Here is a 22,107-nt window from a genome sequence, read left to right as displayed (position 1 = left end):
TAAGCGCTCAATAAATACGATTGATTGATTGATTGATTGATTGATGTTTGTACGTATTTATTACTTTATTTGTACATATTTATTGTATTTATTTTATTTTGTTAATATGTTTTGTTTTGTTGTCTGTCTCCCCGTTCTAGACTGTGAGCCCGCTGTTGGGTAGGGACCGTCTCTATATGTTGCCAACTTGTACTTCCCAAGCGCTTAGTACAGTGCTGTGCACACAGTAAGCGCTCAATAGAGACGATTGATTGATTGTACTTCCCAAGCGCTTAGTACAGTGCTCTGCACACAGTAAGCGCTCAATAAATATGATTGAATGAATGAATATGGGGCTCACAGAAGGAAGAAGGGTGCTTCTTAACCACCATTTTACAGATGAGAAAAGGAAGAAGGGAGAATTGCTTTTTAACCACCATTTTACAGATGAGAAAACTGAGGCACATGAAGTTTAGGTGACTTGCTCAAGGTCACACGGAGGGCAAACGGCAGAGCTGGGATTAGAACCCAGGTCCCCTGCGTGGCTCAGTGGAAAGAGCCCGGGCTTTGGAGTCAGAGGTCATGGGTTCAAATCCAGGCTCCACCACTTGTCAGCTGTGGGGCTTTGGGCAAGTCACTTCACTTCTCTGGGCCTCAGTTACCTCGTCTGTAAAATGGGGATGAAGACTGTGAGCTCCCCGTGGGACAACCTGATCACCTTGTAACCTCCCTAGTGCTTAGAACAGTGCTTTGCACAAAGTAAGCGCTTAATAAATGATATCATTATTACCAGGCCCAGACCCTGCTCAACCTCCGCGCTGGGGAGTGCCAGCACTGTCGCACCCCTCCGCCATCTCTCCTCAGCAGCACGAAGGCCATGATAATCTGCCACCCGGATGCATCACGACTAAATAATCGAGAGTTTACCGTCCCTGCCAATGATGCAGCGGGATCGGGAGGGAAAATGCAAGTAACTGCAGATGTGGCTGCCTGCAGCTGTACCGGAGATGTGTCTTTTGAAGACCCCACAGATGGGTGATGGATAATGTCCAGAGAAATCCATTCAGAAAAATGATGGGATAAATTGGAGTGGGAAACTAAAAGTCCCTCCGCCAGGAAACAAAGAAGGCCAGCCCACCTGACAGTGGAGGAAGGAGGAAGAAGGCGGCAGTCATGGCTCACCCTCGAGAATACTAGACGTTCCCTGCCGGTTGAGAATTTGCCCGTGAAGAAGGAAAGAGAACTTTCTGGCTCCATTTTACCCTCAATGAAGAAGATGGTAATCAATGGCCTCAATGACAAAGAAAAGACGGCTGTAACCTAAAGAACAACGGAGTCCTACACGTGCAATTTCCTTGGATAACACTTTCCTAACAAGCCAACAAATCAGGGAGAAAATTTACACCTTCCTTAGCTCTCATATAGATTTATGCTCACACAACTTATTTACTTTGACCACTCTAGCTAGAAGTATTTTTCATGTTTGCCCTTCCCATTAGAGTATGAGCTCCTTGTGGGCAGGGAAAGTCTCATTTTGCTATTCTGTATTGCCCAAGCACCTCATGGAGCGTACCGCACCAAATGCGCGCTCAATAAATGCTGCTGCTGCTACTATTTCTATTTGGGACAAGCTATGTTCAAAGCCAATTGAAGATGGGCAGCCCACCTGGTTTTCTGGCAGGACACCAGATGGACTTCCATTGTGAATGACTGGAACCCCAAGAACCTATTGCATTTATTGAATGCTTTACTGTGCGCAGAGTACTGTACTAAGCGCTTGGGAGAGTATAGTACCACAGAGTTGGTAGATACGTTCCCTGCTGGAGAGTTAGAAGCAGAAGATATTGCTCGGCGCACAGAAAGTGCTTAATAAATATGACTGAATGAATGGACGTGGAAGACTTAACAGTCCTGAGCAGAAGCAGCGTGGCTTAGTGAGAAGCAGCATGGCTTAGTGGAAAGAGCACAGGCTTGGCAATCAGAGGAAATGGATAATCCCGACTCCGCCCTCATTTCCTCTTCTCCCACTCCTTTCTGTGTCAACCGTGCACTTAGATTTGCTCCCTTTATTCACCCCACCCTCAGTCCCACAGCACTTATGTACATATCTATAATTTATTTATATTAACTGTCTGTCTTCCCACCCCAGACTGTAAGCTTGTTTTGGGTAGGGAACGTGTCTACCAACTTGCATCTGGATTCTGGACTCAGGATCTAGTCCAAGGTCCCCCACCTGTCTGCTGTGGGACCCTGGGCAAGTCATTTTACTTCTCTCTGCCTCAGTTCCCAGACTGAGCCCCTTCCTTCCTCTCCCCCTCGTCCCCCTCTCCATCCCCCATCTTACCTCCTTCCCTTCCCCACAGCACCTGTATATATGTATATATGTTTGTACATATTTATTACTCTATTTATTTTACTTGTACATATCTATTCTATTTATTTTACTTTGTTAGTATGTTTGGTTTTGTTCTCTGTCTCCCCCTTTTAGACTGTGAGCCCACTGTTGGGTAGGGACTGTCTCTATATGTTGCCAACTTGTACTTCCCAAGCGCTTAGTACAGTGCTCTGCACACAGTAAGCGCTCAATAAATACGATTGATTGATTGATCTATAAAATGAAGGATTAAGACTGTGAGCCCCATGTTGGACGGGGACTGTGTCCAACCTGATTAGCTTCTACCTATCCCAGCCCCTAGAACAGTGCCTGGCACATAGTAAATGCTTAACAAATACCCTTTAAACCCCACCACCCCCACAAGAAACCTCTCCCAAGTGCTTAGTACAGTGCTCTGCACACAGTAAGTCCTCAGTAAATACGACTGATTGATTGACCGGTGTGGCATCACATTGCCTCTTCTGGATAAAAGTCTGAGGATAACGCAAGTCCACAGAGAGACTCTTTACGTTGCTTAAAATGGGACAGATTTTTGATGTTGTAGTTTCAAAAGGTAGATGTGTTAAATAAAAATCTAAGGAAGTTTGAGCGAGTCCCATGTCCACACATTTTCACAGGATTCTCCTGACTTCTTTGGATAGAAGCTTGTCCAGAACTAAGCAGACGAACCATGATCACTCGGTCACAATTTTAGTAAATGAACAAATAAAGCCGTAGTGCACTGCCACTGCAAGGCAGGTTTCTTGTCTACTTACAGCCAAATCTGGGAAATATGGTTTTCATTGTGTGAACCCGTATTGCTCTGGGAACCCATTTTCCTTGCATTCTTATTTCTTTTCTGGCAATAAATAAATCATGTAGCAAACAATCCCACATTGTGGCAACTTGTCTTATGTCATGCTTCTATTCAGAATCCACCCCTCCAACCTTACAACAGGACTCTTTTCGGGATACAATTGTTGCCAGTCATGCTTTACTGCACAAAACTTCAAGTAGAAACAAGTCCAACCAAATTACAAGGAGCTCGGGTAAGAACATAAACAGAAAAGACTGAAAATTGCTGGAAAAGAGACCGTACCTGCCAACTGTTAGCGTTATGTTATCTACGCAGCTCTTGATTTTATTCTGGGCTTCTAAATGAGTCATATTATTTGTGTTTTCTCCATCGATGGCCATGATAACATCTCCAATACATACATTAGCAACTGCTGCCTTGCTTCCTGGAGTAACCTAGGGAAGGAAAATGTGAGATCAATCAATCAATCAATCGTATTTATTGAGCGCTTACTATGTGCAGAGCACTGTACTAAGCGCTTGGGAAGTACAAATTGGATCAATTACAATTCATTCCAATACACCACAGTTTCATTCCCTCCAGGCACAGCTGACACCAACTCCCACAGTTTGGTTCAGCAGGAAGGCTGCGATGGATCACAGCCCCTGGATAATGGGGCTTAGTGGATAAAGCACAGGCCTGAGAGCCAGAAGGACCTGGGTTCTAATCCTGACTCTGCCACACATCTACTGTACGCTGTATGCCAGTCACTTAATTTTTCTGGGCCTCAATTACCTCATCTGTAAAGTGGGGATTACTAGTGTGAGCCCCACGTGCGACAGGGACTATGTCCAACCTGGCTCACTTGGATCTATCCCAGTGCTTAGAACAGTGGTTGGCACACAGTAAGCACTTAACAAGTTCCATAATTATTATTTTTATTACCAGTGTCATATGCTGTATGCCAGTCACTTAACTTTTCTGGGCCTCAGTTACCTCATCTGTAAAATGGGGATTAAGAGTGTGAGCCCCATGTGAGACAGGGACTGTGTCCAACCTGGTTAACTTGGATCTATCCCAGTGCTTAGAACAGTGGTTGGCACATAGTAAGCACTTAAGTTCCATAATTATTATTTTTATTACCAGTGTCATATGCTGTATGCCAGTCACTTAATTTTTCTGGGCCTCAGTTACCTCATCTGTAAAATGGGGATTACTAGTGTGAGCCCCATGTGCGACAGGGACTGTGTCCAACCTGGTTAACTTGGATCTATCCAAGCTTAGAATCTATCCCAATCTTAGAATCTATCTATCCCAAGCTTGGATCTATCCCAGTGCTTAGAACAGTGGTTGGCACATAGTAAGCACTTAACAAGTTCCATAATTATTATTTTTATTACCAGTGTCATATGCTGCATGCCAGTCACTTAATTTTTCTGGGCCTCAGTTACCTCATCTGTAAAATAAGGATTAAGAGTGTGAGCCCCACGTGCGACAGGGACTGTGTCCAACCTGGTTAACTTGGATCTATCCCAGTGCTTAGAACAGTGGTTGGCACATAGTAAGCACTTAACAAGTTCCATAATTATTATTTTTATTACCAGTGTCATATGCTGCATGCCCGTCACTTAATTTTTCTGGGCCTCAGTTACCTCATCTGTAAAATGGGGATTACTAGTGTGAGCCCCATGTGCGACAGGGACTGTGTCCAACCTGGTTAACTTGAATCTATCCCAGTGCTTAGAACAGTGGTTGGCACACAGTAAGCACTTAACAAGTTCCATAATTATTATGTTTATTACCAGTGTCGTATGCTGTATGCCAGTCACTTAATTTTTCTGGGCCTCAGTTACCTCATCTGTAAAATGGGGATTACTAGTGTGAGCCCCATGTGCGACAGGGACTGTGTCCAACCTGGTTAACTTGGATCTATCCCAGTGCTTAGAACAGTGGTTGGCACATAGTAAGCACTTAACAAGTTCCATAATTATTATTTTTATTACCAGTGTCACAAAGGCAAAGCTTCATGCATGTGTAGAGGTCCATCTGCACTTCCAGGGGCTGGAAATCTGAGCAATAGCTTTAGGATCATTACATCTCACAAGTCAGGTGGGACTGATCCAAAGGAAAAGCAGACACTCAATCAATCAATCAATTGTATTTATTGAGCGCTTACTGTGTGCAGAGCACTGTACTAAGCGCTTGGGAAGTACAAGTTGGCAACATATAGAGACAGTCCCTACCCAACCGTGGGCTTACAGTCTAGAAGGGGGAGACAGAGAACAAAACCAAACATACTGACAAAATAAAATAAATAGAATAGATATGTACAAGTAAAATAAATAAATAGAGTAATAAATATGTACAAACATATATACACATATACAGGTGCTGTGGGGAAGGGAAGGAGGACACTCACTGGACTCATCTCCAGAATTTCTGTCCCTGCAGGGCTCTAATCTCCAGGTTTATCCGGGCTGACCTAACAGCCACCTGGATTTTCAAAGAATGATAGTTTGAGTGCCACTTTTTTCCCAAGAAAATGTTGTTTGAAATTACAAGTTTAAATGAAGAGGCAATTAAGTCACATCAGCTCGCCCACACTCAAAGTACCAGCGGTCTCCGGTAACCAGGAATAATGTTTAATCTAAAAGCCGTCTAGGCTCAGCTAGCCCTCAGGACAACCCTGAATTAATCACTCAAACAACTGTACTTATTGAGTGCTTACTGTGTGCAGAGCGCTGTACTAAGTGCTTGGGAGAGTACAATATAATAGAGTTGGTGGACACATTCCCTGACCACAATGAGGTTGGAATCCCCAGAAGAGTGAGCTTTTTGGACTCACTTGGCTCAGCTGAAAAGAGCCCGGGCTTTGGAGTCAGAGGTCATGGGTTCAAATCCCGCCTCCGCCAATTGTCAGCTGTGTGACTTTGGGCAAGTCACTTAACTTCTCTGTGCCTCAGTTACCTCATCTGTAAAATGGGGATTAAGACTGTGAGCCCCCCATGGGATAACCTGATCACCTTGTAACCTCCCCAGCTCTTAGAACAGTGCTTTGCACATAGTAAGCGCTTAATAAATGCTATTATTATTATTATTGGATCTGTGACCTTTGGGCATTTGATTTTCACCTCACCCTCAACCCCGCAGCACTTATGTACATATCTAGAAATTATATCACACAAACTATTTATACTCATGTCTGTCTTCCCCTCTAGACTGTAAGTTCATTGTGCCCAGGGAATGTGTCTAACAACTCAGATGTATTGTATTCTTCCAAGAGCTTAGTACAGTGCTCTGCACACAGTTAGCACTCATCATCATCATCATCAATCGTATTTATTGAGTGCTTACTATGTGCAGAGCACTGTACTAAGCGCTTGGGAAGTACAAATTGGCACTCGATAAATACCATTGATGATATGGGGCGGGAAGAGAGGAGAGTTTCTCTCCAGAGTTCTCTTTTCCCCATAGGGAATGACGGCATCCTGAGATTGGCCAAAAGGATGCAGGGACCTGATTTATCCTGGTGTTTCCCTTTCTGTCAGTCAGCCCAAGTCCAATCTTTGTGGAAAGCTCAGAATCAGAAGTGGGGCTCAGTTATGGTTGCCAGGAGATTCTCCTGGCCAAATGGGCACCATCACACCCACTCTCATCCCTGAGGGCCATCAGGGGCAAGACCTTCCAGTCAAATTAGCCAGTCAGACCCACAGAGATGCCAGGCCAGAAGCACAAATGGGCAGTATTTCACCTCAGATAGTTAGAACCTCTATGTGTTTTGACAAGGCAGACCGCATCTGTGCCTTGCCACACATCCCCGCCTCCCCCGTTGCACATGTGGTCAAGATTAAATGGATTTCACAAGGGAACGTCTTCTGACAGGTGACGGCACTGATAGGTGAAGAGCCAAAAAGTCAAAAGGTGATTTTAAAGTTCAGTGACTAACGCTTTCACTTTGGGGCAATTTGCCTCAACTGACACAAAACACGGACAAATGGAAAATTTCCAAATCCAATTCCAAGTGGGCGGAAAATGGGAGGAAGGTGTGGGGGAGAGACAGGAGGGCGGGAGAAATGAGAAAGGAAGGAAGAGGCACACCCCAAAGTAGGAGAAAGGGGCCATGGAGGGGAGCCAAGCCCAGATATTTGGGAGGTTTGTGGTGCAAGGGAAAGATATGAAGGTTATTTTATAGTTAGGGAGGGGAAAAAAATCACTACTTGCACACAAGCATTCTCTCAAAGAGATTTTTTAAATCTGGGTTTATAGGTGGTAGTATTGTTCTCTTAGATTCTTAAACCTATATCCAATTTTCTTAATCAAGGACTTCAGAGTATACTATTACATTCCTCTTCAAGACTGAGACAGCTGAGAGAAAAAAAAACGATTTGCCAAATTCTTACCTACAGATTAAAATTTAACTCCAACTCCCTTTCCTGAAAGATAGAAGCTATATTCCAAGACAGTGGGATTGCCTTCCTCCATTCTCAACCGGTTAGCCAGAATCATTCAAATAGTTGTATTTATTTAGTACTTATGGTGTGTAGAACACTGTACTAAGCACTTGGGAGAATGAAGTATAACAGAGTCGGTAGACACAGTCGCTGCCCACAACAAGCTTACTAAAGTCTAGAGGACCCACAGTTATCAGTTCTGCCCTTTCCCTCTCAGCCTCTCTTCCTCTTTCTGTTATAATAATAATTGTGGTGTTTGTTAAGTGCTTACTTTATGCTAAGTGCTGGGGTAAATAAAAGATAACCAGTTTGCACACAGTCTTTGTCCCACATAGGGCTCACACTCTAAGAAGGAAGGAGAATGGTATTTAACCCCCATTTTACACATGAAGAATTAAGGCCTAGAGGAGTTGTCCAAGTTCATACTGTAGGCAAGTGGTAGAGCCAGAGTTAAAACCCAAATCCTCTGTTTCCCAGGCTCACGCTCTTTCCACTAGACAATGCTGCTTCTCCTCATATCACTAGATGAAAGTACATTAAAGGCTGTTGGAATTTTTATGATTCCCCTCATTCCACCACTGCTCTATTGCTCTGCACAAATTAGGTGCTACGCATACATATTGCTGCTATGTAACTGCTGAAAACAAACATCTACGACAATTTAAAGCTAGAAGGGCATGAAAAGAAGGGCGAAAACTTGGCCTCCCTGTCTGGTTTTAGACTGTGAGCCCACTGTTGGGTAGGGACTGTCTCTATATGTTGCCAATTTGTACTTCCCAAGCGCTTAGTACAGTGCTCTGCACATAGTAAGAGCTCAATAAATACGATTGATGATGATGATGATTTTCTTTTGGGTCAGAGACTGTGAGCCCGCTGTTGGGTAGGGACCGTCTCTATATGTTGCCAACTTGTACTTCCCAAGCGCTTAGTACAGTGCTCTGCACACAGTAAGCGCTCAATAAATATGATTGAATGAATGCACATACCATTTGTAAGGGGAAATTTGTCAGACTGAATAAGATGATCGTTCCTGTGATAAAATCAGAAGGTGTAAAATGATTGTTTTCTAAGGGAAGGGGTTTGGCATCAGTAGGAAGGGGAAGCAAACCATTGCAACATCAATCAATCAATCGATCATGTTTATTGAGCGCTTACTGTGTGCAGAGCACTGTACTAAGCGCTTGGGAAGCACAAGTTGGCAACATATAGAGACAGTCCCTACCCAACAGTGGGCTCACAGTCTAAAAGGGGGAGACAGAGAACAAAACCAAACACACTAACAAAATAAAATAAATAGAATAGATATGTACAAGTAAAATAAATAAATAGAGTAATAAATATGTACAAACATATATACACATATACATCCCAACATGGGATGGTCTAAAGATAATGGGGCTGCCACCCTTTCCAAAGATGGATGCCCCGCTGCTTCTCTCAAACACGGTGATCCCATCACCCTTCTCAAAGATGGTGGGAGGTCCAAAGTGACCCATCAACACAGTAAGTGCTCAATAAATACGACAATGAATGAATGAATCATCATCATCATCATCAATCGTATTTATTGAGCGCTTACTATGTGCAGAGCACTGTACTAAGCGCTTGGGAAGTACAAATTGGCAACATATAGAGACAGTCCCTACCCAACAGTGGGCTCACAGTCTAAAAGGGGGAGACAGAGAACAAAACCAAACATACCAACAAAATAAAAAAAATAGAATGAATCAACAGGATGCACATCAGGGCCTTGGAGCCAACGACTGGGGCGTTCGGTCCATGGGAATCGGGGGACTGGGAAGCCAGGGGGGAGGCAGCAATGGGGAAATAATACACTTCTGATGTTGCGCTTTATGTCACTGTGTTATGTTGTGTATCATCATCAATCGTATTTATTGAGCGCTTACTGTGTGCAGAGCACTGTACTAAGCGCTTGGGAAGTACAAGTTGGCAACATATAGAGACAGTCCCTACCCAATAGTGGGCTCACAGTCTAAAAATGTACAGGATGGCATTATGTGGAGTGCGGAAGTGGGTCTTTTTGCCCCGCCTCAGAGCAACCGAATGCCTGAAGGCAGCAAACTCCGTTGGGACTGTTACATTCCAGGATATTCTGGCGGAATTCAGTGACCTGTCGGGGTCCTAGCCTTTGGCAGGAAAAAGCCATTCTGGAGAAAGTGTGAGTGCTTCTCTCCCAGCAATCTGTTCAGGATCACTTGAGGATAGGATTGTTTGTTAACATTCATCATCATCATCAACAACAGAAGTATTGCTTGAGCACCTACTGTTTGCAGAACACTTTACTGAATAGAAAAAAAAACACAACTGGTCCCTGCCACTACAGAGACTTATCTTTTAGCCCTATATTCTGCTAGGGCAGAATGAGGATATCCTCATTCTAAGAAGGAGTTTAAATGATTAAAAGCCCTTATGTACATATCATCCTCATCATCATCACTGGTATTAGAGAAGCAGTGTGGCTCAGTGGACAGAGCACGGGCTTGGGAGTCAGAGGTCACGGGTTCTAATCCCAACTCCGCCACTTGTCAGCTGTGTGACTTTGGGCAAGTCGCTTCACTTCTCTGAGCCTCAGTTACCTCATCTGTAAAATGGGGATTAAGACTATGAGCCCAAATTGGACGACCCGATCACCTTGTATCCCCCCCCAGTGCTTAGAACAGTGCTTTGCACATAGTAAGTGCTTAACAAAAGCCATCATTATTATTATTATTATTATTATTTATTGAGCACTTACCGTGTGCACAGCACTGTACTAAGCGATTGGGAGAGTAAAATACCGCAGAGTTGATAGACACATTTCCTGCCCACAATGAGCTTATAGTTTACATATCTTATAATCAATCATATTTATTGAGTGCTTGTTTCGTGCAGATCGCTTGCACCTCCCACCCCACCTCGCTTCTCCCCTTCTCCAACCCAGCCTGCATACTTCGCTCCTCTAGGGCAAACCTTCTCACTGTCCCTTGATCTCGCCTGTCTCACCACCAACCCCTGGCCCATGTCCTGCCTCTGGCCTGGAATGTCCTCCCTCCTCAAATCCCACAGACAATGACTCCTCCCCCGCCTTCAAAGAAAGCCTTACTGAAGGCACATCTCCTCCAAGAGGCCTTTCCAGACTAATTCCCACTTTTCCTCATCTCCCACTCCCTCCTGCATCGCCCTGACTTGCCCTCCTTTGCTCTTCCCCCCTCCCAGTCCCACGGCACTTATGTACAAATCTGTAATTTTATTTATTTGTATTGATGTCTTTCTCCTCCACTCATCGTGGGCAGGGAATGTCACCGTTTATTGTTGTACTGTGCTTACTTCAGTGCTCTGGTCCCAGTAAGTGCTCGATAAATACGACTGAATGAATGGACGAATGAATTAGTTACACGATTACTTCCTCCAATCTATAATTTATCTTAGTGTCTGATTGGAAGCTCCTTGAAGGCAGAAATAAGGGGTACTATCTCGTCACAGTCTGTCAGGTCCTTAATATGGTGTTCCGCGCCCAGGAACTCAATAATTACTATCTACTGATTGATGAAGTGGGGTGAAGAGGAATTTACAATGTAGTATTCTACAGAAGCAGTTGATCACGAACAAGAACCTTCAAAGGATGAGCAAGGCTGGTAGAAACTTGTTTAGGGTTGAATTTATCAGGTCCCATCAGAGGACGCCTGCTTTCGTTGATCAACATGTTGCTCGAATAACCTTAGCTTTTCTTTCATCTCAGACTGATGTAAGAATGACCTCATTACGGGATTTGCTACAGATACTCTACTTTCTTTAATACTCTTCAGTTTTCGTGAACTCTGTGACCAGTGAGTGCCACAACTCATCATCACTATCATTAAAGGAATTCATTCAATCATTCAATTGTATTTATTGAGTGCTTACTGTGTGCAGAGCACTGTACTAAGTGCTTGGAAAGTACAAATCGGTTAACATATAGAGATGGTCCCTACCCAACAACGGCCTCACAGTCTAGAATCAATCAATCAATCGTATTTATTGAGCGCTTTCTGTGTGCAGAGCACTGCACTAAGCGCTTGGGAAGTACAAGTTGGCAACATATAGAGACGGTCCCTACCCAACAGTGGGCTACTTCGTTTGATATACTTGGTAGAGCGTTAATGGCAGTGTCTATTTCCCTTGGGTTAGAGGGGACAGGAATGGGAGGCTTCCTGTGTTGTGCAGATTCAATCTGGTCCTCTTCAGCCCGATTCCCTGCTCTGGTGTCAGGACAGGAGGAGGTCAAAGAGTTGGGTGGTGACACACTTAATTCTGGTTCTCAGGCCGCTAATCAAATAATAATAATTATTGTATTTGTTAGTCGCTATGTGCCAAGCACTGTTCTAAAATACGGAAGTAGGGAAGTAGTAGAAGGGGGAGACAGACTACAAAACAAGTACACGGGTGTCAATACCATCAGAATAGATAAATAGAATTATAGTTACATACATACAATTAATAAAATAGAGTAATAAATATGTACAAATATACACAAGTGCTGGGGGGAAGGGAAGAGGGTAAGGCAGAGAAAGGGAGTGGAGATGATGGGGAGGGGAGGAGCGGCAGAGGAAAAGGGGAGCTCAGTCTGGGAAGGCCTCCTGGAGGAGATGAGCTCTCAGTAGGGCTTTGAAGGGAGGAAGAGAGCTAGTTTGGCGGACGTGTGGAGGGAGGGCATTCTAGGCCAGGGGGAGGATGTGGGCCGGGGGTCGATGGCGGGACAGGCGAGAATGAGGCACAGTGAGGAGGTTAGCAGCAGAGGAGCAGAGGGTGCGGGCTGGGCTGTGGGAAAGATGCAGAGAAAGACACAGAGAATTTGGAAGAATCCCAGGGCTGTCGATTCTGCCCCTCTCCCCAAACCCAACATCATCATCATCATCATCATCAATCGTATTTATTGAGCGCTTACTATGTGCAGAGCACTGTACTAAGTGCTTGGGAAGTACAAATTGGCAACATATAGAGACAGTCCCTACCCAACAGTGGGCTCACAGTCTAAAAGGGGGAGACAGAGAACAAAACCAAGCATACTAACAAAATAAAATCAATAGAATAGATATGTACAAGTAAAATAAATAGAGTAATAACTATGTACAAACATATATACATATATACAGGTGCTGGGGGGAAGGGAAGGAGGTAAGATGGGGGGGATGGAGAGGGAGACGAGGGGGAGAGGAAGGAAGGGGCTCAGTCTGGGAAGGCCTCCTGGAACCATCCAGCTCGGGCTTTTACCACTATCCTCCCTATATAAACGCAAGTGCTGCGAGGCGGGGAGGGAGGTAGAGCAGAGGGAGGGAATAAAGGGGAATCCACAAACCAACAGAGCACTCACTGTATGCACAGCACTGTACTAAGCACTTAGGAGAGTACATTATAACTGAGGCACCTTCCCTGCTCACAGAGAGCTTACCAGTCTAGAGGGGGAGACCGACGTTGATCTAAACAATGCATCACAGATGATTTATGTAGATATGTTCTTAATGTTGGCATTTTGGTAAGCTCAAGTACTTTTTATCCACCCAAATCATAACAAATACAGCACGTTCCATTTCCGCGAGATATCGGTGACTATGATTTAAACTAGTCGGTGAATTAGGCTTTATATTTGCTGCCTGATAACGTGTCTGAGGTTCCCCAGGAGCTGAGTGTTGAACAGATGTGGGGGAAACGGCAGCGTCTCCAGGACTGCGTTTGAAGGATGTGTGGGGAGTCAGCAGGGAAGGGGCCCTGAAGCCCTCAACCCCCTTGGGAAGCAAAAACCGGGAGGCCCTTGCCCAGCCTGGCAGTTCCCATGGCTGGGTCCCCACGGTAGCCTCCAGTTGGCCCCGGGAGGCTCTGGGCTGGAGGTGGGTGGGAATTCGACCCACTGGCCAGGCTCCAACAGAGCCTGCCAACTAAGATGAACTTTGTCCCCTTGAGGAGTTGGCGGTACTAGAAGGCAGCAGGATGGGCTGGAACTGGCAGTTCCTGCCCATAAGGGCCCGGGGCAGAGCGGGGCTGTGCCAACCGGCCCCCACTCCCAACCCAGCCTCTCTCAGCGGCCACTGGCAGCCCCACCGATCCCATTTCACTTCGCCGAGGGCAGAAAACTAGTCTACCGACTCGCCCAAGTGTTTACTACAGTGCACTCAATAAATATGACTGATTGATTGACCCTGAGGCCCTCTGCCCCCAGCTTCTCCTCTCCCCCACCCCACCCCCGTGCAACGCTCACTCCCCACCACCCTGTTGCATACCAGGAAGGAATATTTTTCCCCTTCAGCCCCGCGACATGAGCACTGAACTCGGCATACACAGGGCCCTTTGCCTCAAAGGCCAGTCGGAACGTATTCAAGTCTGCCGGGACGGATGTGAGAGTTCAGGTTGAGAAGGAGGTGAACAACCGAAAGCTGTGACTTTGGCTGGAGGTGTATCAGAAATGCTATTATTGAGTCAGGTCAAGAGTCTGCCCATTCCCACTCTCTGTCTGATCTAAAAATCCTTTCTCCGCCAAGAGGCCTTCCCTGATTTATTCCTCATTTCCCCATCCTAATCTGCCCGTCCTTCTGTCACCTAAGAAGCACTGTGATACCCCCCACACAGCACTTGAGAGAAATGGCAGAGTATAAGGATATGTACCCATCTATATCTTAATGTCTGTCTCCCCTTCCAGACTGTAAGCTCCTTGTGGGCAGGGAATGTGTCTACCAGCTTTGTTTTATTGTATGTTCCCAAGTGCTTAGTAACTACCATTGATTGAGTGAGTGAAAAAGAATACTTTGATTCTCTCCCTCTGACTCCGGCCCCCCTTAGGACTCTTCGCAGCTTGAATACTTAGTAGATACTAGTCTAATTTTTTTAATGGTATTTGTTTAGCACTTACTATGTGTTAAACACTGTTGTAAGCGCTGGGATAGAAACAAGTTAATTGCTTCCCTCCTCTCCTTAGTTCTTTGCATAATGGCTGATATTGGCTACTGATGCTTCTGGGGTTAACGTTTCAGAGAGTTAAGGAATGGACATTTTTCACCAGCAACCACTTTTTTGAAACTTTCTGATAAATCCCTATTCTCCTGATCCTCAGGTCCTGGTGCAAGACTTCTTTTTTTTTTTCCCCAGTTAATGAATCTCAAGTTTAAATCTAAAAACCCCAGAAAACAGCAGTTTTATTTAATGAGTCTTGAACAAAGGGCACATTCCTAGAAATGAAAGAAATGTTTACAAAATCCTAAAAATGAATATTTTGCGAAGCGAAACTCGCAGCTCCATCTCCCCTCTTTTTCCTGCCCTTGGTCGGTTGCTGGTGAAATTATCAGCCCAGAAAGTAGTCGAGGAGCTAAATAGGGTTGAGGCCAGGTTGGGAAGGGTGAAAGGGTGGAGGAAGATTTGGTGAAGGAAGTTCACGGAGGGGTTTGTTGAAGCTGTGGCCTCCCTCACTGCATGGCTTGCAAAAACTGACCAGGCTGATGGGAGGTTAAATGCCACAGACGGCTTTGTTCCACACTGCCCTGATTCACAGCTCTGCCAGGGAGCGTACTGAGCGGCTGATTTATTCAAGCAACAGTGAAAGCTCCTGAGACCCCGAGTGTAAAGGGAGGGTCTTGAAATTGGCGCTTCCAGGATCCTCTCGCCTGGGCTAGATTTTATTTTATTTTATTAGTATGTTTGGTTTTGTTCTCTGTCTCCCCCTTTTAGACTGTGAGCCCACTGTTGGGTAGGGACTGTCTCTATATGTTGCCAATTTGTACTTCCCAAGCGCTTAGTACAGTGCTCTGCACATAGTAAGCGCTCAATAAATACGATTGATGATGATGATGATGGGCTCAGAGCAGCCAACCACTGGGCTTCATGAAGACCCTGGACTCCCGAGTCCCTTGGCCCTTATTCATTCATTCAATCGTATTTATTGAGCGCTTGCTGTGTGCAGAGCACCTGTACTGAGCGCTTAGAGTGGGAGGTGCTGCTGGTGACTGAGCATGGCTGACCCACCCAGGGTTCTACTTTTTCAGAGGCCCATCTCTGGGGTGCTGGGCCTCCAACCAGCTCACAGTCAATCAATCATATTTATTGATAGCTTACTGTGTGCAGAGCACTGTACTAAGCGCTTGGGAGGTACAAGTTGGCAACATATAGAGACAGTCCCTACCCAACCCAGTGGGCTCACAGTCTAGAAGGGGGAGACAGAGAACAAAACCAAACATACTAACAAAATAAAATAAATAGAATAGATATGTACAAGTAAAATAAATAGAGTAATAAATATGTACAAACATATATACACGAAGGCCCAACCCTCAGAGTACGGGCCCAGAGGTAGGAGGGCAAAGAAACCTGGTGAAACCACAGATGCTAAACTCACCGTGCTTTGCACCACAGAGAAAAATACTGTTTCATTATATTTGGGTATGGGGCATCGTTTTAATAAGCCATCCAGAAGTGCCAAATTTGGTTTGGTGACACAGTTAATTTTGGGTAGCTAGAACTATTTGCACCCCAAATTTGGGCAGAATAGAACCCTCTCTTCATATCAATAATTGTCTGGGAGCATCTGAGAATTTCTATCATGCAGTCTCTTGTCAAGTGTGGATTGGGAAAGTTGTTTTTTTAATGGTGTTAATCATCAATCAATCATATTTATTGAGCGCTTACTGTGTGCAGAGCACTGTACGAAGCGCTTGGGAAGTACAAGCTGGCAACATATAGAGACAGTCCCTACCCAACAGTGGGCTCACAGTCTAGAAGGGGGAGACAGAGAACAAAACCAAACATACTAACAAAATAAAATAAATAGAATAGATAGGTACAAGTAAAATAAATAAATAAAGTAATAAATATGTACAAACATATACATATATACAGGTAAGTGATTCTATATGCTAGGCACCCTGCTAAGTGCTGGTGTTGATAATAATAATAATAATGATGGCATTTATTAAGTGCTTACTATGTGCAAAGCACTGTTCTAAGCGCTGGGGAAGTTACAAGGTGATCAGGTTGTCCCCCCGGGGGGCTCACAGCCTTCATCCCCATTTTACAGATGAGGTAACTGAGGCACAGAGAAGTGAAGTGACTTGCCCAAAGTTACACAGCTGACAATTGGCAGAGCTGGGATTTGAACCCTTGACTTCTGACTCCAAAGCCCGGGCTCTTTCCACTGAGCCACACTGCTTCTCCTGATACAAGATAATCAGGTTGGACAGAGTCCATCCCCCACATGAGGCTCACAGTCTTAATCATCATCATCAATCGTATTTATTGAGCGCTTACTATGTGCAGAGCCCATTTTACTGATGAGGGAACTGAGACACGGAGAAGTTAAGTGACTTGCCCCGGGTCACACAAAAGACATGTGGCGGAGCTGGGATTAGAATCCAGGTTCTCTGACTCCCAGGCTTTTTTAAGGAAGTTTGGGATGAGATGATTGACTGCTTGATGGGTGTGGGATAAAGAGAAGACTGGAGTGGGAGGCAGAGACATCAAACAAACTTTAGAAAAGAAATAAACAAACAGAAGCCCAGCACAGAGGAGACAGAGAGCATCTGGGATCATGTTTGTTTGTTTTATGGCACTTGTTGAGCGCTTACTATGCGTCAAACACTCTTCTAAACCCAAGTCAATTTGGTTGGACACGGTCCCTGTCCCCCCCACACGTCTTAAGTAGGAGGGAAAACTGTTATTAAACCCCCATTTTACAGCTGAGGAAACTGAGGTACAGAGAACGATAATTCTAATATTTGTTAAGTGTGCTCTATTTGCCAGGCACTGTTCTAAGCACCGGGATAGATCCAAGATACAATCCCTGTCCCACACAGGATTCACAATCTTAATCCCCATTTTACAGATAAGGGAACTGAGTCTTCTAGACTGTGAGCCCACTGTTGGGTAGGGACCGTCTCTATATGTTGCCAACTTGTACTTCCCAAGCGCTTAGTATAGTGCTCTGCACACAGTAAGCACTCAATAAATACAACTGAATGAATGAATGAGGCACAGAGAAGTGAAGTGACTTGCCCAAAGTCACAAAGCAGACAAGTGTTGGAGCCGGAATTAGAACCCATGACCTTCCGAGCCCCAGGCCCGTGCTCTATCCACTAGGCAGAGAAGTGAAGTGGCTTGCCCAAGATCACACAGCAATTGGTAGGGGAGTAACATGCCCAGAGCGTTTCTGGACAAAGACAATCTGGGCAGATCTTACCTCCTTCCCTTCCCCACAGAACCTGTATATACGTATATATGTTTGTACATATTTATTACTCTATTTATTTATTTATTTTACCTGTACATATCTATTCTATTTATTCTATTTTGTTAGTATGTTTGGTTTTGTTCTCTGCCTCCCCCTTTTAGACCGGGAGCCCACTGTTGGGTAGGGACCGTTTCTATATGTTGCCAACTTGTACTTCCCAAGCGCTTAGTACAGTGCTCTGCACACAGTAAGCGCTCAATAAATATGATTGATTGAATGAATGATTGATTGATAGAGGCTGTGATTAGAACCCAGGGCCTCTGACTCCCGAGCCCGTGCCCTTTCCACTGGGTCGCACTGCTTCCCGTGTCTACCGACTCAATTATACCGGTCTCTCAATCAATCGGTCAATCAATCAGTCGTACGTATTGAGCACTTACTGTGTGCACAGCACTATACTAAGCGCTTGGGAGAGGACAATATAACCATATAGCAGCGTTGGGTGACACACTCCTCACTCTGGGCTTCAAGTCTCTCCATCACCTCGCCCCTTCCGACCTCACCTCCCTTCTCTCCTTTTCATTCATTCAATCGTATTTATTGAGCGCTTACTGTGTGCACAGCACTGGACTAAGCGCTTGGGAAGTACGAGTCTGCAGCATTGTTGTTATTATTATTGTAAGTCACTTCACTTCTCTGGGCCTTTGTTACCTCATCTGTAAAATGGGGGTGAAGACTGTGAGCCCCCCCGTGGGACAACCTGATCACCTTGTTAACCTCCCCAGCGCTTAGAACAGTGCTTTGCATTCATTCATTCATTCAATCGTATTTATTGAGCGCTTACTGTGTGCAGAGCACCGTACTAAGCGCTTGGGAAGTACAAGTTGGCAACATATAGAGACGGTCCCTACCCAACAGTGGCCTCACAGTCTAGAAACACATAGGAAGTGCTTAATAAATGCCGTTATTATTATTATGAAAACAAAACATATGAACAAAATAAAATAAATAGAATAAACATGTACAAACGAATTAAATAAATAAATAAGTAAATAAATAACCCCCGACCCCCGACTCCAAAGGCCGGGTTCTTTCCACTGAGCCACACTGCTTCTCTATCATTAGATAATAGATTATAGAGGATAATTATTATTAATAATTATTATTATCATTAAAACAAAACATATTAACAAAATAAAATAAATAGAATAAGCATGTACAAATAAAATGAATGAGTAAATAAATAGATAACCCCTGACCCCCGACTCCAAAGGCCGGGCTCTTTCCACCGAGCCATGCTGCTTCTCTATTATTAGAGAATAGATTATAGAGAATAATAATTATTATTAATAATAATTATTATTAAAACAAAGCATATGAACAAAATAAACTAAATAGAATAAACATAAATAAAAAGCAAATATAAATAAATAAATACATAAATACATAAATCAGTGCATAAATAAATAAATAAATAATAGCCCCCGACCCCCGACACCAAAGGCCGGGCACTTTCCACTGAGCCACGCTGCTTCTCAATTATTAGAGAATAGATTATAGAGGATAACTATTAACAATTATTATTATTATCAAAACAAAACATATGAACAAAATAAAATAGAGTGAACACGCACAAATAAATAAATAAATGAATAAATAATAGAATAAATAAATAACCCACGACCCACGACTCCAAAGCCCGGGCTCTTTCCACCGAGCCACGCCGCTTCTCTATTCTTAGAGAATAGATTACAGAGGATAATTATCAATAATAATAATTATTAGAACAAAAGTCATTCATTCAATCGTATTTATTGAGCGCTTACGGTGTGCAGAGCACTGGACTAAGCGCTTGGGAAGTCCAAGTTGGCAACATAAGAAGGGAATCTCTTTCCCGGGCAGAAAGACAAAAAAACAAAAACAGAACAGCGACGTAAAGATGAAATAAATAGAATAAACATGTACGAATAAAGTAAATAAATAAATAATAAAATAAATAAATAACCCCCGACCCCCGACTCCAAAGGCCGGGCTCTTTCCACCGAGCCACGCTGCTTCTCTATTATTAGAGAATATCAATCAATCAATCAATATCAATCAATCAATCGTATTTAATTGAGCGCTTACTGTGTGGAGAGTCTTTTAGACTGTGAGCCCACTGTTGGGTAGGGCCTGTCTCTATATTTTGCCAACTTGTACTTCCCAAGCGCTCAGTCCAGTGCTCTGCACACAGTAGGCGCTCAATAAATACGATTGATGATGAAGAGCACTGTACTAAGCGCTTGGGGAGTCCAAGTTGGCAACATCTAGAGACAGTCCCTACCCAACAGTGGGCTCACGGTCTAAAACGGGGAGACAGAGAACAAAACCAAACACACTAACAACATGAAATAAATAGAATAGGTTATAGAGGATAATTACTAAGAATTATTATTATTAGAACAAAACATACGGACAACTAAAATAGGATACACATGTGCAAATAAAAGAAATAACTAAATGAATAGGAGAAACACGTGCAAATAAAAGAAATAAGTAAATGAATAAAAGAAAGAAGTAAATGACTCCCGCCCAGCCCGGGCTGTTGGGCCTGAGCCCCGCGGAGGGGGTCGCTCACCCTGGAGATGGTGAGGGGCTGCTCGAAGTCCTTTCCTCCCACCAGGCGGAAGCCCCAGGGCCCCGGGCCCGGGATGACGATCCGCTCCGTGTTCATGGCTCGGGATGGGATGGGATGGGATGGGATGGGAATGGGATGGGATGGGATGTGGGGGACGCTCCTTGGCGGCTCGCTGGGAGACGCGCGCCACCGGCAGCCCCGGGAGCCCGACACGCGAAGCCACGCCCCCTTTCACTAGGGCCACGCCCCCTCACCTCAGGCCACGCCCACTCACCCTCGGGGCCCGCCCCCGGTCCCTCAGGCCCCGCCCCTCAGTCCGTCTTGCCCCGACTTAGTCTTTTTCTTTCATTCATTCATTCATTCATTCATTCATTCATTCATTCATTCATTCATTCATTCATTCATTCTCAGGCCCCCGTCCCCGTCCCTCAACCTTTTCTTTCTTTCTTTCTTTCTCAGTCCGTCTTGCCCCGACTTAGTCTTTTTCTTTCATTTATTCATTCATTCATTCATTCATTCATTCTCAGGCCCCCGTCCCCGTCCCTCAACCTTTTCTTTCTTTCTTTCTTTCTTTCTCAGTCCGTCTTGCCCCGACTTAGTCTTTTTCTTTCATTCTTTCACTCTTTCATTCATTCATTCATTCATTCATTCATTCATTCATTCATTCTCAGGCCCCACCCCCGTCCCTCAGCCCTCATCCTAGTCGCTCAGGCCCCGCCCTGCACTCCGACAGGCCCCGCCCCTCGGCCATCTTGCCCCCACCTAGTCTTTTTCTTTCTTTCTTTCTTTCATTCATTCATTCATTCATTCATTCATTCATTCATTCTCAGGCCCCGTCCCCGTCCCTCAACCTTTTCTTTCTTTCTTTCTTTCTCAGTCCGTCTTGCCCCAACTTAGTCTTTTTCTTTCATTCATTCATTCATTCACTCACTCATTCATTCATCCTCAGGCCCCGCCCCCGTCCCTCAGGCGTCATCCTAGTCCCTCGGGCCCCGCCCTGCACTCCGACAGGCCCCGCCCCTCAGTCAGTTTTGCCCCATTTAGTCTTTTTCATTCATTCATTCATTCATTCATTCATTCATTCTTTCTTTCTTTCTTTCATTCATTCATTCTCAGGCCCCGCCCCCGGTCCCTCAGCCGACTTAGTCTTTTTCATTCTTTCTTTCTTTCTTTCTTTCTTTCTTTCTTTCTTTCTTTTTTCTTTCTTTATTTCATTCATTCTTTCATTCATTCATTCATTCATTCTCAGGCCCCGCCCCCGTTCCTCAGGCCTCATCCTTGTCCCTCAGGCCCCGCCCTGCACTCCGACAGGCCCCTCCCCTCAGTCAGTCTTGCCCCGACTTAGTCTTTTTCATTCATTCATTCATTCATTCATTCTTTCTTTCTTTCTTTCTTTCTTTTTTTCATTCATTCATTCATTCATTCTCAGGCCCCGCCCCCGTCCCTCAGCCCTCATCCTAGTCCCTCGGGCCCCGCCCTGCACCCCGACAGGCCCCGCCCCTCAGTCAGTCTTGCCCGACTTAGTCTTTTTCATTCATTCATTCATTCTTTCTTTCTTTCATTCATTCATTCATTCTCAGGCCCCGCCCCCAGTCCCTCAGCCCTCATCCTAATCGCTCAGGCCCCGCCCTGCACTCCGACAGGCCCCGCCCCTCAGTCTGTCTTGCCCCCACTTAGTCTTTTTCATTCATTCATTCATTCATTCAT

General features: G+C 44.7%; 1 protein-coding gene across 2 annotated transcripts in view; it reads right to left on the bottom strand.

Moving 5' to 3' along the window:
• Positions 1-20,560, bottom strand: part of PDLIM1 (PDZ and LIM domain 1) — a 62,439-nt gene extending 41,879 nt beyond the window's left edge. Inside the window, exons 1-2 of one of the 2 annotated variants that reach the window (XM_038743693.1) lie at positions 20,401-20,560; positions 3,453-3,604 (exon numbers count right to left, since the gene is read on the bottom strand). In XM_038743693.1, the coding sequence (XP_038599621.1) occupies positions 3,453-3,604; positions 20,401-20,496 (248 nt within the window). In that variant the 5' untranslated portion in view covers positions 20,497-20,560. Of the gene's footprint in view, positions 1-3,452; positions 3,605-4,750; positions 4,808-20,400 lie in introns of those variants that run through there. The other variant, XM_038743694.1, reaches the window with a different exon arrangement.
• Between the last annotated feature and the right edge of the window lie 1,547 nt (positions 20,561-22,107).

Source organism: Tachyglossus aculeatus, chromosome 3 (assembly GCF_015852505.1).
Source record: "Tachyglossus aculeatus isolate mTacAcu1 chromosome 3, mTacAcu1.pri, whole genome shotgun sequence".
Classification (NCBI taxonomy): domain Eukaryota; kingdom Metazoa; phylum Chordata; class Mammalia; order Monotremata; family Tachyglossidae; genus Tachyglossus; species Tachyglossus aculeatus.
Note: the sequence above shows the minus strand (reverse complement) of the source record. Positions and strands in the feature narration are given on the sequence as shown.